The 19,091-nt window shown below is 38.2% G+C and overlaps 1 protein-coding gene across 5 annotated transcripts in view; it reads right to left on the bottom strand.

Annotated features, from left to right (window-relative positions):
- The window catches only part of Rbm25 (RNA binding motif protein 25), a 50,114-nt gene that overhangs the window by 22,073 nt on the left and 8,950 nt on the right, over window positions 1–19,091 (bottom strand). For 3 of the 5 annotated variants that reach the window (XM_021178592.3, XM_021178594.3, XM_021178593.3), the window contains 8 exons: window positions 17,454–17,571; window positions 17,224–17,344; window positions 15,549–15,598; window positions 13,714–13,881; window positions 11,792–11,849; window positions 8,486–8,643; window positions 784–969; window positions 31–84 (listed from right to left, as the gene is read on the bottom strand). In XM_021178592.3, the coding sequence (XP_021034251.1) occupies window positions 31–84; window positions 784–969; window positions 8,486–8,643; window positions 11,792–11,849; window positions 13,714–13,881; window positions 15,549–15,598; window positions 17,224–17,344; window positions 17,454–17,495 (837 nt within the window). In that variant the 5' untranslated portion in view covers window positions 17,496–17,571. The remainder of the gene's footprint in view (window positions 1–30; window positions 85–783; window positions 970–8,485; window positions 8,644–11,791; window positions 11,850–13,713; window positions 13,882–15,548; window positions 15,599–17,223; window positions 17,345–17,453; window positions 17,572–19,091) is intronic. The other 2 variants (XM_029484413.2, XM_021178595.3) reach the window with 1 other exon arrangement.

Genomic DNA, 19,091 nt, shown 5'->3' with positions numbered 1-19,091 from the left:
TAAAAATCAAAGCCTACAGTTCAAACGAACCTTGGTGATGAGTGGGTAAGGGATCAATGGGGCCACTGGAAATCTACGGAAAATCTGCAGAGAAACCCACAAAGATTTTTTAAAAAACAGCTCACATTGTGCTATAATTAAACTGACTACACACTTATCCAGGAAATAATAACTAGGTGTGATATTTTCTTGATCTCAAATTACAGTAAAAATGATTTCTCTTTAAATCCCTCTATCACCCATCACATGCTTTCTTTTCAATAGCCAAAACACTCTTAAGAGTACCAGGACTGTTTCCTGAGATAAGGAATTCTAATATGTAAGAAATTATCATTTGAGATGTATTTGCATGTACAAAATTTGTCTAACCTTATAAAAAGATTTGCCTATAATTCTAGCCAAAAAATACTACTTCTGTAACTTACCCTCTTCATTACTATCAATTAGTTATTTTTATCCTTCCATATCAATGGAGGAAGAAAAATTCCAACTTTACCTAATTATCTGGCTAACTCTTTAAATTAGTATTCCCAATAATACCAAGTAATGCACCTTTTGGACCAAATAATGAATAATTACAGTAATACAATTATATCTGGCCAATGATAAAACTAAAATGCCCAAAGACACTGAAACTCAAAACGGAACTTACACTATCCCTTAATAAACAATATGTGTACTTTATAGCATTTTTCATGACACAGACAACCCCTGAGTTTCTAAAGAAACACTGTACTTTCCAGAAGAATAAATTATATAAATTACTATTGTCAGAACACATACGTCCTCCTTCTTTTCCTTTTTCTTCTTCCTGGGGTGAGAGTCAGACTCCTGTGAGGGGGCATTTAGTTCACTGGAATATTCTCGGATTAAAACTTCAATGGCCCCTTTAATCATCTGGTCTCTTCGCTTTGTTTCTTCATCTAAGGCTTCTTCATCATCATTAGTGACAGTTTCTGGTCTGGCGTTCTTAAAAACCAACACAAATTTGAGGAGAATAGAAAAAAATTATTCCAAAGAAAGAAATATCAATGGGCTAACCAAGGAAAATACTAGATAGCTATACTACAAAACCTAATCACCAGAAAGGTTATAGGCTGCAAATGATGGATTCTTTCCCCACATATGCTTCTACATGTTTTTTAACCTTTTAAAAATTATTTCCATGTTTGTATATCTGTGTGTGCTACGGCATGCATATGGAGGAAGTCAAGAAGACGACTGGAGGACCCTTCCTTCCACCACAGGAATCTCAGGAATCAAACTTGGGGTAGTCAGTCCTAGCATCCAAGTTCCTTACCTAATAAGCCATTTAACCAGCCCAGCTTCTACAATGTCTGTGTGCAGCAAAAGCAGCTTATAATAACCATACACCTGGCCAGGAATGGAGGTATACTCTTTTAATCCTAGTACCAAGGATGCAGAGGCCAGTGGATCTCTGTGATTTCAAAGCCAGATGTGCGTGCATTTGTCCAGAACAATCTGAGAGCTATAGAGTGAAACCGTGTCTCCGCTCTATACCATATGTACTCCTTTCTGTCTGACTTGCACATGCAGAAGGTCAAAACCTAGCCAAGAATGGTGATGTACACCTTTAATCCCAGCACACAGGAGACAGAGCCAAAGGTATCTCTTGAGTTTGTGGCCAGCCTGGTCTACAGAGCAAGTTGCAGGACAGCCAGGGCTACAAGAGAAACCTTGTCTCAAAAAAAAACAAACACAAGAATCAGTCAAATACATAGACACACAACTTGTTTATACTTTATCAAAAAGAGTATTAGACTTTAGTAATAATTTATTTAAGATAACTTTCTGATTGGGCAATGGTGGTTAATGTCTGTATTCCCAGCACTAGGAGGCAAAGATAGGATTTGGAATATGTGGGCAGCTGGGATTACATGAGACTTTACCTTCCCTTTAAACTAAACACAATAACCTCAAAGAATAGTTAGCATGAATCTATGGATCTGCAAATACCACAAATGAAAGGTAAAGAGTTTACCCTTCACTAAAAGCCAGCAGCAGTGACAAATGAAAATAGCTCTCAGGCAGGATAGTAATTATTAGGCAAACTTCCCTTCCCTAAGGGGACCGTATCTCAAAAGAAAATCTGTCTCTCAGAAAAACACAATCTTCAAACATACTGTTGTTGGTTCTAATCATGCTTTAGAGCCCCCAAATATAGAATTCATATAGTTAAAACTAAAAATATAATTTATTCTACCACCTGAAAGAAAACCTTTGATTTCCCCTTACTTTCAACTCAAAACATAGGGAAAAATAAAGAATGACACAGAAGGAAAAAGCATGGATAATTGTGCATACAAAGCAATTTTTCTAAACAAAAATTATACATGTTTATGTCTCAAAATAGCAATTTACTTGGTAACATATACTGATTACATTGGCAGGTAACAAAAATCATGCTTGTAGAACCAGGGATAAAAACAGGCCTTGCTTAGGAGGTGTCATTCTGGATTCAACACTCAATATAGCAAGAGAAAAAGAACTATAATCTTCCATATAAATGCCAGGTTCTTGGTCACAACACATTCAATTCTACTCAAGTTGATTCTGTGCTATGTGGTTACTTAGTAACAAGTACAACTTACCAGGTGTTTCATAACAACCATCATTAATTTGTTTCTATCATTAGAAATTATTTCATATACATATTCAATAAGCCTTACATTAACATTTAATTTAAATAAATTCTTATTCAGAGCACACTTTATGATACTTATAGAAAACATAGCACAATTTTTTCTTCTTTTTTTGATTGGTTATTTTATTTATTTACATTTCAAATGTTATCCCCCTTTCCAGTTTCCCCTCTGAAAACTTCCTATCCCATCCTCGCTACCTCCTGCTTCTATGAGGGTGCTCCCCCACCCACCAATTCCGCCTCACAGCCTAGCATTCCCCTATGCTGGAGCATTGAACCTTCACAAGACCAAGGGCCTCCCCTCCCATTGATGCTAGATAAGGCCATCATCCCCTGCTACATATTCGGCTGGAGCCATGGGTCCCTCCATGTGTATTCTGGATGGTGGTTTAGTCCCTGGGAGCTCTGAGAGGTCTGGTTGGTTGATATTGTTGTTCTTCCTATGTGGTTGCAAACCCCTTCAGCTCCTTCAGTCCTTACCCTAACTCCAACGATGGGGTCCCCAAAAGCACAAATTTTTAAAAGTTTTTTGGACCATAAGTGTTTATTAACATATAGTAAGAAATAGAAGTATATCAAAGATAAACACCCAGTTTCTTACTTTCTCAAACCTGCCTCTTCATCCAATCTTCTGGCTGCCAATTTTCTACTTGGCATCTTAGATAAGGACAAGATGCTTTTACACAGGACTGTAATTAAACTATTAAAATTATTTATTAAACAGTATTAATAAACTATTATTGCCGTGACTGTATTTTAAATTGATAAATTAAGGTCCTTAAATGTATACACCTGTCACTAAAATCCACAATGATATGATTTTGGCTTTCTGAAGTTTTCTATGAAAGAGAATGCTCTAGTAACATGGCTATTGACAATTCAAATTTAGTACTTAGAGTGTGTTACTGTTTTTGCTCACACAAACGCCAACATTCAGCCCAAGCTGGTCTTAAACCTGCTATACCACTAACTATGTAGCACCAAACCCAGGTCCTTCGTATCTAAATTCTACTCTATCAAAGTATTCACTGCTGGACTTTGGTTCTGAAGGCCTTTAATCCCACCACTTGGGAGACAGTGGCAGGTGGATCTGGCCTGTGAGTTCAAGGCCAACCAGGGCAGCACAAACAGTTTTTAAAAATGAAATCCAGAAGAAAAACATATGATCTGTGTGACATTTCCTACACTCCTGATTTCTTTTCCCTTGGAAGACTCTCCATAGGTTTCTAACTATAGGAATAGGGATGGAGTTGTAAATTCAAAGGCCTGCTAATATAGAACTAACCTGTAGACCCTAAATTATCATCCCTACAAACTGAAATTGAAAGATCGATACAGCTATTTTCCACAATTACAACCATGAAGAATTTTAAAAAAAAAGAATTCAAATGGCTAACTGCCCCTCAATCTACATTTTCAGAAAGAAAACTTATGAGCCTGTCTCTTAACTGATTGCTAATTATCAGTAAAACAACAATATCACAAAAAGATCACAGGAGAGGAGAAGATTATTTGGAATTATTTAAAAAGGTCAATAGATAAGCTGCCAAATATGATCCAAAGCTCGCACAATTTCCAAACAATTACCCATTTCTGAATTTCAGCTTCTACCTCCAAATCCAAAGTGAGAGGAAACAGCTTCTGGAGACATTCTCCAGACTAACTCTCCTCATCTGAAACACAGCAGTTTTGAGGGAAACCCAAAGCAAATACAATTCTTTCAGAAAACACGACTCGCTAACTGAACTTGGAAGCAATTATGTGAACATGTCCCCCTGAAGCACCTTTTATCTACTAGACTGTAATGCACATACATGGCTTTCCAGAGATTAGCTGTACTCCAACAATTGCCAATTAATTCTCTTTTTTTGCTTTGCATTCTAAGACACATGCTAGTAGATCCTAGCTAGCCTGACTGAGGTAGATGGGGCTGGCCTCAGATCAACCTGCCTTTCCCTCTCAAATGGGTGTTTTGCCTGCCTGTATGTATACCACTTGCATGCCTGTTACCCATGGAGGCAAGGCCAGAAGAGGGTGTTGGATCCCATGGAACTGAAGTAACAGGCAGTTGTAAGCTGCCATGTGTGTGCTGGGAACCAAACTTAGATCCATTCCAAGAGCAGCCAATGAACCAGCTTTCCGGCCTACTGGTTTACTCTTGTACACATGGTGAACAAACACAGCTTAAAACAATCATTAATAATCTCTAGACTTATTGCTGGGTAGGCATACAAAAAGCAGCAAGCAGAACAGAGACTAGATAGATCAAACTGGATATAGCTGCAATGATATACTAAATACCAGTAAAAAAAAAAAAAAAAGGAGAAGGAAAGAAAACCTAATCTATATATAGATTTAAATATTTTTAATCAAACTATTTAGTTGATAAGAAATCTTTTCTTTCAATTCAAAAATCAGGAAAAAAAGATAACTCCTTTTATACAAATTATTGTTTCTCTTACTCCTGATCTTTCTTTGATCTCGGAGCCAGAGGAAACTAAAAGTCAACAAAAGAGCTACTACTGTTATTCAGTAAACATTCATATCATTATTAATTCAGAAGATATTTTCCTAGGTGGTAAGGAGGAATCTACTGAAAATCATGGATGTGGGAGGTAAACAGAATCCAACAGGATGATGGGCTATAAAAGAGACAATAATAAGAGCACGTTGCGGTAAAGGGGGGTGGGGGGGAGACATATTCAGGACAGTATTTAATGATTCAGGTTATTGTGTGAAATTTTTTTCAAACTGAAACATTCCATCCTGTAGTTCTCTGAACAGGAAGGTTGACAACTAAAGATAACTTTACTAAGTCCCTGAATCTGACCAGATTCCCCTGACAAAATGAGTAATAAAAGCTGAGAGAACAATAAAGGCTGGCGAGATGGCTCAGCGGTTAAGAGTGCTGCTGTTCTTCCAGAGGTCCCGAGTTCAATTCCCAGCAACCACATGGTAGCACACAACCATCTGGTGGGATCCAATGCCCTCCTCTGGTGTGTCTGAGAACAACAACTCACATAAATAAACAAATCTTTAAAAAAAAAAAAAAAAAAGGGAGACAAACAAAAGCTGAGCTGCAAACAAGTCTCTCAGAGAAGAAAAGCTGAAAAAAAAAAAACAGACTGAGAACAGATATAAGAAACCAGCTGAGCTAACAAGAGGTTTAGACCAGTTATTAGAAAGGACATCCTCTAAGCTACTGAACTGCATATTGAACTGCATATAGGCTGTGCCATGTGTTTCAGTTTCCGAGTTTTGTGAGCTGTCACCTCTGCTTGATTGGGCCTTGTTGATGTGGCTGTCTGGGTCATATCTGCTCCTGGGAATAACCCTTCATCCATATTCCTGTACGAATCACCAAGCTGACCTTTTGTGGCCTTTACACTCTGCTCTGTCATGAGCGCCTTATTTAGGGGATGTTTTATCACAGGTATAGTAATCAGATCATGTTAATTATAATTAGATAAACAAAATTTTAATGATGAGCTTAGATAGGCAATAAGGCAAAGAGATAAAATAATGATTTAAAAAAGTCTGTGGAATGGTGCCAACAGATGGCTCAACATGTAAAGGGGCCCTGCCACAAACTTTACAACCTCAGTTTGATCCCTGGGACCCACATGGTAGAAGAGAACTTCCATGAGTTGTCTTCTAATTTCCACATATACATTCACAACCTACACATACAAATAAATAAAACAAATTTCTTTAAAGATCTAATAAATGAGATAGCATCTAACTAATCCCAGCACTTGAAGGGAATGGGAGTGGGGGGAAAGTTCAAGGTCATATTGCAAAGAGCAGTAAGAAGCTACAGGAGATCCTATCTTAAAAAAAAAAAAGTCAAAACAGCGGCTGGAGACAGCTGAGCAGTTAAGAATCTTGCTGCTCTTGACAACATGGGTTCCGTTCCCTCAACAAACATGGAGGCTCACAGCTGCTTCTAACTCTAGGAAATTAATAACCTTTTTTGGTTTCCACAGGAAATACAGTACATGGTGCACATAAACACACATGCTCACTCTCACTCTCACATAAATAAAAATAAATATCTCTCTTAAAAAAAAAAAAAAAAGAACTCCAATAAGTTAAAACAAAAACCAAGAAATATGTAATACAACAAAACCTTAATACTATGCCCAACATAGGCTTTACTTTGTATGGAAACCCAAACTACTAAGACTAAATCTGACAAATAAGCAACAATTACTTGTTTTGTTTTGGTTTTGGTTTTTCGAGACAGGGTTTCGCTGTTTAGCCCTGGCTGTCCTGGAACTCACTCTGTAGACCAGGCTGGCCTCGAACTCAGAAATTCACCTGCCACTGCCTCCCAAGTGCTGGGATTAAAGGGGTGCGCCACCACGCCCAGCAAGCAAGTTATTTTACCTTGTAAATATATACGTAGTATGTGTCAGTGAAATTATCTAAGTACTAGAAGTACAACAGAAACAAGAATTATGCAAGGGGAAAGCTATTTATAAAATAATACATTTTGGTTTTTAAGTCTCATGTCACCCAGACTGGCCTCAAATTCCCTGTACAACTAATGAGTTTGAACTCCTGTTCCAACTGCTTTTACACCCAAGTGCTGGGACTGTACCATTGCAGCTGGCTTTAATCTTGTTTTTATGAAATAAAAATATTCCAATTAAAGCTATACTCATGGGGTAGGGATGTGACTCAGTGGCAGCATACTTCTCTGTAACACTCAGCACTGGAAGAAAGCGGGTACACAGAAGAAAATGCCTTCGAGAGCATGGGAATAGAATGTCTATAGTAAAGTACTTAAGGTGTCATGAAACTTAACTTCCTTTTTATAATATGGTTAAATATGAGTTTTAGAAAAATTCTTTTAAGGGGCTGGAGATGGCTCAGCAGTGAAGAGCACTCACTGACTGCTCTTCAAGAGTCCTGAGTTCAATTCCCAGCAAAAACATGGTGGCTCACAACCATCTGTAATGGGATCCGATACCCTCTTCTGGTGTGTCTGAAGACAGCTACAGTGTACTCACAATTTTTTAGAAAAGGTTAAAATTTTCTTTTTTTAAGAAAAGTAATACACAAAGGTTTTAGAAAGGGCAAGAGAAAGTAATGAAAGCAAGATGAAAGTACAGACCTATGGGGTTTTTTCTTTTTGGTAGAGGGAAGAAAAACAAAAGAAAAAACAAACACACACACATATATGTATATGTACATATATATACACACATATAAGTATATATATATAAGTATATATATATGTGTGTATATACATATAAGACACTATATACTCAGGTTTAAGATTGTTTTGTGAAAGATGCAATATATATTATCACACAAGACAAAAAAACCTCCTTTATCTTCATGTAAAGTAACAGAATTAAAAAGAAAAATAAAAATCCTGAATAAGGTCACTCATACATGAAGTAGTTAAGACTTATTTTCACTCATTTCAAAATCCAATCTGTGTGCACTAAAAGAGAGAGGATAACTAATAAACATTGTGTAGGTTGAAATATATATTTTATACTTACTTACAAAGCTGCCTTAATGAATTAGCTCTGATTGGAATAGTCTGTACAAGTGTTTTCTCTGGCAAGTTAACCTTGTCCAGCCTCCCTTACTACCTTCATCCCAACCTGGAACAAGCAAACCAACAGTCATCCACCCACTGTGGGTAGATAAAACACTTATCTACAAACTATAAAATACACTCCTGCATAAGCCACAAGCACGATTACAATGATACTAATCTTGTGAGTCTCCATGCTACATTAATTTACAATATGAAGTATTACACAGAACTGGCACAGGTAGAGTAGAAAAGATATTACAAACCCCATTCGCTTTCTTCTTTGCTTTCCATTCGTCCAACTGTGCCTTTGTCTTTGCATCAACTTTAACAAGTAGCTTCTTCTCTCCAATCTGAAGGTCGTGCAATAATCTGAGAGCACGGAGGGTAGATTCAGGCTCTTTATACTCACAAAATCCAAAAGCTAACAATAAATAAGAAGAATTTGTGAGATATCAAGGTATTAAAAACATGAAAAATTACAGCAAGGCAAAATGCTTAAAGGTGATACTTATGAGGGTACTGAAGTCACACAACCCTGTTCTTTAACCCTCTAATAATCATTTCACTTTCACCAACACAGGAGGGAGAGTTTAAAAAAAAGACCAAGGGAAATAAGAAAATCCAGCAAATCATTATTTACTAAGAGCTAAAAAATAATGAAATTTTAAAAATTAAAAAAATAACAGGGCTGGTGAGATGGCTCAAGCAGTTAAGAGCACTGTTCTTCCAAAGGTCCTGAGTTCAAATCCCAGCAACCACATGGTGGCTCACAACCATCCATTACAAAAATCTGATGCCCTCTTCTGGAGTGTCTGAAGACAGCTACAGTGTACACACACATAATAAATAAATAAATAACATATAATAAAAAAAAGTAACAATCAGGACAGGATATAGCATTAACCAGGGAAACGTTTGCTGGGGCTGGGGCAGGACAGTTACAATCCCAGAACTCAAAAGTAAATGAGAACTGGAATGGCTTTAAACTCAGAATAAATCCCCTATGAATTTCACTATAGAAAGCTCATATGTATCCTCAATGAAATGTTTTAAATTTGACTTTTAGAGAAAAATTAACTGGACAACAATGCTATTTTTTTTTAATCAGAAAAAAACAGGCAGTATTTTTAGGTACTATGATTATATTTTGGGCATTTTTTTCCTACAGTCACGCCCCCACCCCCTGCCCGACAAAATAAAATGTTCATGTTTCAGAGTATATAGTACAATACAGAGACAAAAATCCCAGTGCTTGGAGTTTACTTAAAAATAACATGAACAGGGGCTGGAGAGATGGCTCAGTGGTTAAGAGCACTGACTGCTCTTCCAAAGGTCCTGAGTTCAAATCCCAGGAACGACATGGTGGCTCACAACTATCTGTAATGAGATCTGATGCCCTCTTCTGGTGTGTCTGAAGACAGCTACAGTGTACTTATGATAGTAAATAAATCTTTAAAAAAACAAAATAACATGAACAGCCAGGCACGGACAATGACTCACACATTTATCTCAACATTTAGGAGGCAGAGGCAGCAAGAGGAACTCTGAGCTGGAGGCCAGGCCACAGAATAAGGACAGGACAGCCAGGGCTATACAGAGAAAAGGGAAAAGTGGGGAAGAAGGAAAGAGAAAGAAAGGGAGGGTGGGGGAGTATGAATGGATGAATAAAGGAACACAAACAAAAGAAAATCTGTAGGGTACGGGTAATAAGATTACTAACCATAAGCTGATAATTATTAAAGCTGTGAGTTGTAACCATGGAGTTGTCACATCATCACATTTTGTATATGTATCCATTTTTCCACAATAAAGATTTTTTTTTTTTTTTTTTTTTGGTTTTTTTTTCCAAGACAGGGTTTCTCTGTGTAGCCCTGGCTGTCCTGGAACTCACTTTGTAGACCAGGCTGGCCTCGAACTCAGAAATTCACCTGCCTCTGTCTCCCAGGTGCGGGATTAAAGGCATGCGCCACCACGCCCAGCAATATTTTTAAATCAAGACTTGGTATAGCTTACTAATAAAGGTGGACACATATATGAAACACTCCCCTTAATTGATAGCACCAAGAGAAAGAGGAGACAGAGAGCAGAGAATTTAGCAGTCTAGAATGAAAGGCAGTTTACTTTCAAAATAGGCCATAGATAGCTGGGAAGCACTTGGCATAGAAGTGTGAGGACCTGAAGATCCCAAGTACCCACAGGACCCACATAAAAGTAGAATATAGCAACCCCTAGAAATCCCATCCCTCCAGAAGCAAACATGGAAGGAACTCCCTGGCCAAGATGGCTAGCTATTCTACTATCTACAAGCTCTAAGGACAGCAAGAGACTCTTAAATAAAGTGAAGAACATTTGAAGAAAACACAAGAAACCAACCAACCATACTTACATATATATATATATATACACACACACACACACACACACACACACACACACACACACACACACAACCAAAGAGCTAAAGATGGCTTTACACTAAAGAGCACTTGTTTTTACAGGGGACCCAGGATCCATTCACAAGTCAGGGAAAGCACTCCTCCATCTGGCCTCTGCAGAACTGAACACACAAGGTACACAAAAGCACAAGTAGGCAGGAAGGCACACACTCATATACACAAAGTGAAAATAAATAGGCCTCAAAAAAAAAAAAAAAAAAAAAGTCCAGAGCCAGGCAGTGGTGGCGCACGCCTTTAATCCCAGCACTCGGGAGGCAGATGCTGGCGGATTTCTGAGATCAAGGCCAGCCTGGTCTACAGAGTGAGTTCCAGGACAGTCAGGGCTATACAGAGAAACCCTGTCCCAAAAGAAAAGGAAAAAAAAAAAAAATAGCCCAATTAATTACCCTTCCCTCTTCCTGAGCTCTAATTATTGCATTTGGGTCAGACAGCCTTACTTTCAGGCAAAAGAACAAATCTAAAAAACTAGTGGGAGGGCTAGAGCACAGCAGTTAAGAATACATGCTACTCTTACAGAAGACCAGGACTCCGGTAAGGCAGGTAGAAATTAGCTCTAACTCCAGTTCCAAGGGAGCCACACCCTCTTCAGTTTAGATATGCACTGCATTCATATACAGAAAACTCTACAGGCCAACAGGGCTAGAGAGATGGCTCAGTATTCTTCCTGAGGTCCTGAGTTCAATTCCCAACAACCACATGGTGGCTCACAACTGTATTTAATGAGAACCAATGCCTTCTTTTGAAAAGCATGAAGACAGCATACTCATATATAAAAAATATGTGTGTAGATGTAGAGATAGATAGAAAATAAATCCTTAAAAAACTTATAGGCCAGTAGTAAGTCTTTTTAAAAGAAACCACTGGATTTGTCCAGTCTAGCATATTAAAAGAGGGAAGGAAGAAAACACTATTGAGTAATGCTCAATTTTTTTCTCTTCTACCTCCTTTTCTGCTTCAACTTTTGAATCTTCTAATCCCAAATTTCAGCCAAAACCTTCAATGGCCTTTTAATACATTCTTAAGAAAATTAAAATAAAACATGCTAAGTTTATACAAACTTATACAAATGGGTTCAAATGGTGGCAAAAACAAAAGTAAGGAAATTACGGATACCTTGAAGTTTCCCAGAAGCACCTTGCACTCTCTTCCAGCTCAACACCAAACCACATTTCTTAAAAAGAAATTTAAGAATTACCACTTAACAAACAAAAGTTTCAAGACAAGTAAGATCACAATTATAGGTTATAGTGTATGGTAGCTCACACCAGTAAAAGAAGAGACTGAGATAGTACTACAAGTTTGAGGGCAGCCTGGGACACAAATCCTGTCTCAAAATGATAATACCATCAATACAAGAGGGAAAACAGAGAACAAAATGCTCAGCAAGATCAGGCTGGCAACTAAGCTTGTTAAAATTACTCCAAATCTCCCATACACTTGAAATATCTAACAAATACATAAAGCTTTAGCAGGAAGTGGTGGCGCAGACCTTTGATCTCAGTACTAGGAGGCAACTGCAGGTAGCCTCTTGAGTCTGAAGCTACCCTGGTCTACTGAGGGATTCCCAGGGCAGCCAAGACTATACAGAGAATCTCTATCTCAACAAACAAATAAACAAACAAATGAAACCAAAAAAATATGTATATATATATTTTTTAAATCTGTTGATTAAGTATTCATAAAATCACAACATATTAGTCCAAAAATTACTGGTAAGGTAAATGCACTCTTAGTATGATTAAGTTTTAATCACTTTGATTAAGTAACTCAGTATCCCCAAAAACGGGGAATAAGAATAAAATGAAACAGCCTGGCGGTGGTAGCACATAGCTTTAATCCCAGCACTTGGGAGGCAGAGGCAGGCAGATTTCTGAGTTCAAGGTCAGCCTGGTCTACAGAGTGAGTTTCAGGACAGCCAGGGCTATACAGAGAAACCATGTCTTGAAAAACAAAACAAAACAAAGAATACAATGAAACACTTTTGTTAAAAAACTGTACACTTAGATTGGAGAGATGGCAATGTGGTTAAGAGCACCAACAGAGGTTCTGAGTTCAATTCCCAGCAACCACATGATTGCTCACAACCATCTCTCATGGGATCTGATGCCCTCTAGTGTGTCTAAAGAGAGCAATGGTGTACTCAAATACATAAAATAAATAAATCAAAAACGAATTAAAAAAAACAACAAAAATGGTATACTTTGAATCTAACAAATAAATCAAGTTCTAAGAAATATTTTATGAAAGCTCTAACTTGTATCAGGAAAACAAGCTAAATAAATAAAAAGAAATAAAACCAGAAAACTTGTTCTGTATTATAGTGCCAAAATGAAGCACATATTTTTATCATAAGCAGAAACAAAAAGCAGTTAATACAGACATCACTGGGAAGGTTGAGTACAACTATGTAGTGGTGAATACAGCAGCATTTGGATCGTGTGTAAGGACGATGTCTATCTGCTCTCAGAAACATCCATTTGACACTCAAGTGAGTATTATATCGCAACTCATCCATCAATGATGGAACATGGATAGTTAAGAGACAAAATTGTGAAGTTTACTGATGAATCTGAGTCAGAGTTCTAGTGTGATTACTAGACTGCTCTTTTTCTACAATTTGATAGTTTTCATATTAAAATGCTGAGGGAAAAAAATAGAGAACTTAGGCATAAGCGCACAGGCCTTCGTCCCAACAATCTGGGAGATAGAAGATTCCCAGCTTTGGGCTGGAGAGGTGGCTCAGTGGGTAAGAGCACCCGACTGCTCTTCCGAAGGTCCAGAGTTCTAATCCCAGCAACCACATGGTGGCTCACAACCATCCGTAAGGAGATCTGGCGCCCTCTTCTGGAGTGTCTGAAGACAGCTACAGTGTACTTACATGTAATAAATAAATAAATCTTTTAAAAAAAAAAAAGATTCCCAGCTTTGAGGCCAGCCTGGACTACCTGAAATCCTGTCACAAAAAAACAAGCTACTCAGTAAGTTTGCAATTTATTAACAGTTTTAAAAGGTGAAAAATAAACATTTTAACTTACAGCTAAGAGCTGTCGTATAAGCATGTCTGAGGCCTTCTCAGAAATGTTCCCAACAAAAACTGTAGTAGTAGGGCCACAATTTTCATCATTTTCTTTTAATTTTAAGCCTGGATGATCCTTTCTGGCTCCCAAATGCTTTCCAACCATGGACACGGTAGGTACTAGGACCTATGGTAAAGAAAAGAAAAAAATTTAATCTGGCAATTATGACATTATACTAAAAACACCAACTATAAAGAATAAATATATAGCATATCATTAAAGGCCCTACATATCTAATCTAAAACTTGTAAAGCATGTAGTATATTTCACTAATGCAAATTTACTCTTCACAATTAAATTTCTATTTTTAATTACTTTTAAAAGAAAACAAAAATGTCAAACAAAACTTGCATGAGTTTTTAAATGTTCAAAACAAAAACCATTTCAGATTACTTTTAAAAAAAAAAAAGATAGTAATTTTATCACAATTATACTCAGTACCAAAATGAAAGCAAATTCATTATTCCTGCTAATCTTGTAGCACAACATTGAAACACTACAAAACTGTCAACACTTTTGCTTTTTATAAAGTCCTTGTGTTTATTAGCTTATTTTCACATCAAACTTGCAATCTCCCACATACAGGAGCAGAATTCTATGTACTCGACAATGAATTCATTACAAACTAAGTAAGCCCAGGATAAACTAAGAACTGGTGGAGCTGCTCCGAAGCCCAACTTCCCATTCCCTTATTCTGTAATATAAAGGGGAGTGTCATTTGGAATGTTCTAAAACTGAACTTGGGCAGGTGCATACCTTTAACCTAACACTAGGGAGACAAGAGGCATGTGGGCTTCTACTGCATTTAAGGTGAACCTGGTTTACATAATGAGCTCCAGACCAGCCAGGACTATAAAGTGAGACACTATCTCCCAAAACAAAAGCAATTAAACAAAAAATAAATAGCCCAAATATTTGGGAGGTTTAGGAAGTATGGCCTTGTAGTAAGTTTGTCACCGGAGGCAGGCTTTTAGAGTTTAAAATTCCCACCACTTTAAATTCACTCTCTCCTTCCTGTTTATAGTTTCAGATTTGAGCCCTCAGTTCTTCCTGCCTTCATTTCTATCTGGTGACATGGTTCCTTGCATTATGGACCCTAATCAATCTAGAAGAGTAAGTCCAAGTCAAGTCTTCTATTAATCAGCTTCTTCATCCTGGTGTGTAATCCACTGATCTTTCAGAGGACCCAGGTTCAGGTCAGACCTCCCTCAGATGCTCACAGTCACCTGTCACATGGGCAGTTCCCGGGGACCAACCTTCTAGCCTTGAGAAGCACTGCATGCAAACGCTGCACATACTGCCAATTAGGACAGTGTATACACATACTGTTTTTTACATTATCTAGGCTTAATAAAGTTTTATATTTCAAGAAATGCTAGGCATTTCCTAAATCTTAATCTTCCCTTTATATTACCCCTTTTTATTATCCCACAGGGTTAAGGTAGAATACTCAACTTGATAGAATACTTCCCCCAACACAAAAACCAGGCATGGTTAGTATATGCCCATAATTCCAGCATTTAAGAGGTAAAGACAATAGGATCAAAGTTCAAGGTCATCCTCAGCTACAAAGTAGTTCTAAGGCTAGCTAGAGACTCTTGTCTTAAAAAACAGTAAACCGGAGCCAGGCGTGGTGGTGCACGCCTTTAATCCCAGCACTTGGGAGGCAGAGGCAGGCAGATTTCTGAGTTCGAGGCCAGCCTGGTCTACAGAGTGAGTTCCAGGACAGCCAAGGCTACACAGAGAAACCCTGTCTCAAAAAAAAAAAAAGTGAAAAGACAAATTATACTTACAGTTGGAGCAGGAGCCATAATACTCATTGGTACAGGAATCATCGGCGTCCCTACGAGGAAGAAAACATATCATAATTAAAATAACTCCAGGGCTGGAGAGATGTCCCACATACCCACGTGTGTGCTTCACAAGCACAAGGACAGTCCTGAGCATCCACATGAAAGTAAGGCATATAGGACCAGTGCTTATCGTTCCTACAAGGGGACAACACAGAGACAGGTGGATTCCCAGGGATCACTGGCAAGCTATGGTGGCCCAAACAGGATCCCTGAGTTCCAGTAAAAGATCCTGCATCATTTAAACAGAGGAGGCTAGAGAGACGGTTCAGTATATCCAAGGACCTACTGCCAAGACTGACAACCTGAGTTCATTCCCTGGTACCACATGATAGAGAGAGCCAACTATTACCTACGTTTTGACCTCCATACCTATCCTTGCATTTACACATGAAAACAAATTAATAATAATGAAAAATATTAGAAGGCTCAATGTTTGATGGCCAAGACTACAAAGAAAAGAACTTACAAGAAACTTCTTAGAACTAGGAATGCTGGCAACACACATATGTACTCCCAAACTTGTGAAGTATAGAAAGATTATTAGCCATGCTTGGTTACACAGCAAGATGCAGACCATCCTAGGCCAGGTGAAAGCCTGCCTTGACTCCTCCTGTCCCCATTAAAAGGAGGCACGGAGTTATACATAAAACTAAGAAGTAAAATTTGGGTGTGGTAATAATCACCTATAGTCTCATCACCTGTTAGGCTGAGGCAAGAGAATAACCATGAGTTCAAGATTAGTCTAGATGGCTCAGCAGCCCTTTAACATGCATTTTTAAGTATCTGCAAAGATAAACCAACTACCACTTTGTTTCCCTTTAGTAATAGTAACAACACTAATTGTTATACTAATTTATGTAGCTTTGAGGGAAATTAGCACTAACACTTTGAGGGGAATTTCACTGCTAACTTTATTATTCAAATTTTTAAACCTTATGAATATGGATATAGCACCTTTATATACTTATCATTTTTTAAAGAATTTCCAAGCTGATTCTGAAACTCAACCACAAATACAAATCTGTCAAGCCAAGTGTGATGACTCACAACTGTAATCCTAGCATTCAGGAGCCTCACGGACAACTGGGAACCTGGGATAACACATATTCTGTCTCCAAACAAATAACTTAAATGTTATAGAAAAATCAGACAGTGGTGGCAGTGGTGGCTCACACCTTTGATCCCAGCTCTCAAGAGGATACAGACAGGCATATCTCTGTGGGTTCAAAGCCATCCTGGTCTACAAAGTGAGTTCCAGGAGAGCCGTACTATCCTGCCCTCTCCCCACTCCTACCCCCATAAAAAGAAAGCAAACAAGCATGTTGACAGTAAAGCCACCACGTACACACTAGCAAATCACACATGCACCATGCTGCAAAGGAAGTATCACATCAACAAAGACACTGTCTTTTCTAAAGGAAAAAGGGGCCAGGCATGGTGGTGCACGCCTTTGATCCAAGCACTTAGAAGGCAGAGGCAGGTGATCTCTGTAGTTCAAGGATAGACAGCTAGCTAGGTCTTTACAGAGAAACAATGTCTTCAAAAGAAGGTGGGGGGGGGGGGGGGGCCAAGAAAGAAATGAATGATAATAAGAAAAAAATGTGCTCAAACTTACCTGGAGGTACTGGTGGAGGAAAGCCAGGAAACTGTGGGGGTGGGATCCCCGGAGGGAGAGCTGGGATTCCCATAGGAGGGCGATTCAAATGAGGGGGGAAAGACATTCTGACTGCACCAGTCTAAAGAAAGAAATGACAAATCATTTTATTTGACACCTTTCCAATCTGATATGCCTACATTGTTGACCTTCATTTTTAGAGTATCTGCAAAATTCTAAAGTTTTCTTACCCAAAGGAGTTGGCAAAGACCCTCTTTTCTCTGTCTGTCCATTGAGAATTTTTTAAAACTTAGATCTTTTCTAAAATAAGTTCCCAAAATGTACACGAACTAAGTTCAGGATAGACTCCTACAATCATGTGGGAATACATATAAAGGAAGAAAAAAATTTTGAGGTTCAGTTAATATCAAAAAATTAAATGCCAAACATCAATGAATCTTTTAAAACAAACTCAGAATCCAGGAGGGTAGCTAATTTTAAGTGTTTTGATACATTCATTTTTAACCCAATAGATCTTTGAAAACTAAACTAGCAAGGTTAACAGTATTTAATGACTCAGTGTTATCTAGTTCTTCAAAGACAAATGTGCTATTAAATTACAAACTGAGGGGGAAGAGGGCATGGCTTCTATTAGGTCACAGAATAACTGTTCTAACATAAAGAGCCCACAAATTTGCAATAAGGTAACAGTTTGATTTGGTTTTTTTGTTGGTGTTTTTTGGTGATAAGGATCTCAAGTAATCAAAGCTGGCCTTAAATACTATATAGCTGATGACAATTGTTAACACTTGACCATCCTGACTATTTAATTGCAAGTACTGAGATTACTGACTGGTGTATACTACCACACCCAGTTTAAATCATTTTATTAAAACAAAAATCTAGCCAGGCCTGGTGGCACAAGCCTGTAATACCGATCTTAAAAGTAGAAGCAGAGCGGGCAGTGGTGGTGCACGCCTTTAATCCCAGCACTTGGAAGACAGAGGCAGGCAGATTTCTTGAGTTCCAGGACAGCCAGGGCTACACAGAGAAACCCTGTCTCGAAAAAAATAAAAAATAAATAACAATAAAAATAAAAAGTAGCCGGGCGTGGTGGCGCACGCCTTTAATCCCAGCACTCCGGAGGCAGAGGCAGGCGGATTTCTGAGTTCGAGGCCAGCCTGGTCTACAAAGTGAGTGCCAGGACAGCCAGGGCTACACAGAGAAACCCTGTCTCAAAACAAACAAACAAACAAACAAAAAAAAAAAAAAAAAAAGTAGAAACAGATGATTTTTGAATATGCTAGGACTTGTCTCAAAAATCCAAGGTCTGGGGTGGACAAGGAGGCAAGACAGCATTGTCTACATAGTCAAGCCAGTCCTTGGTATAGCCCTGTCTCAAAAAAAAAAAAAAAAGCTGAAATAAGTTGGTAATGATTCCAGTAGAATTAGTTTGGTGGATATTTTCTTTGTTTTGTTTTTTGCTTTTTAACTAAGCAGGAAACCACTGTCAAATCACTAGTTGAAATTTTTCCACCTAAAACAGAAAATCCCATACTCTGGAACTGAGAAAGCCTAGAATTGTTGAACACATTTTTCAAGCAGGGCATGGCGGCACATGACTGTAATCTCTGAAATTGGGAGATGGAAGCAGAAGGACCAGTTAAAGGCCAGAGTGCTATGAAGCAATATAATGTTGGGTTTGAGACTAGCCTGGCTACATGAGACCCTACCTCAAAAACATGTTGTTTTACTTTTTTAGTGGCTGAGTGTATATATTTACTTGGTTTTCAGTTTAAAACACTGTACATGACTCAAAGGCCAGCCTCGGAGTACCAGGATTAGAAGAATGTACCACCATGCCTGGCTCCTTTATTTTTCTTACTCAT

Source organism: Mus caroli, unplaced genomic scaffold (assembly GCF_978045245.1).
Source record: "Mus caroli unplaced genomic scaffold, Mus_caroli_1 scaffold_14, whole genome shotgun sequence".
Taxonomy (NCBI): Eukaryota; Metazoa; Chordata; class Mammalia; order Rodentia; family Muridae; genus Mus; species Mus caroli.
Note: the sequence above shows the minus strand (reverse complement) of the source record. Positions and strands in the feature narration are given on the sequence as shown.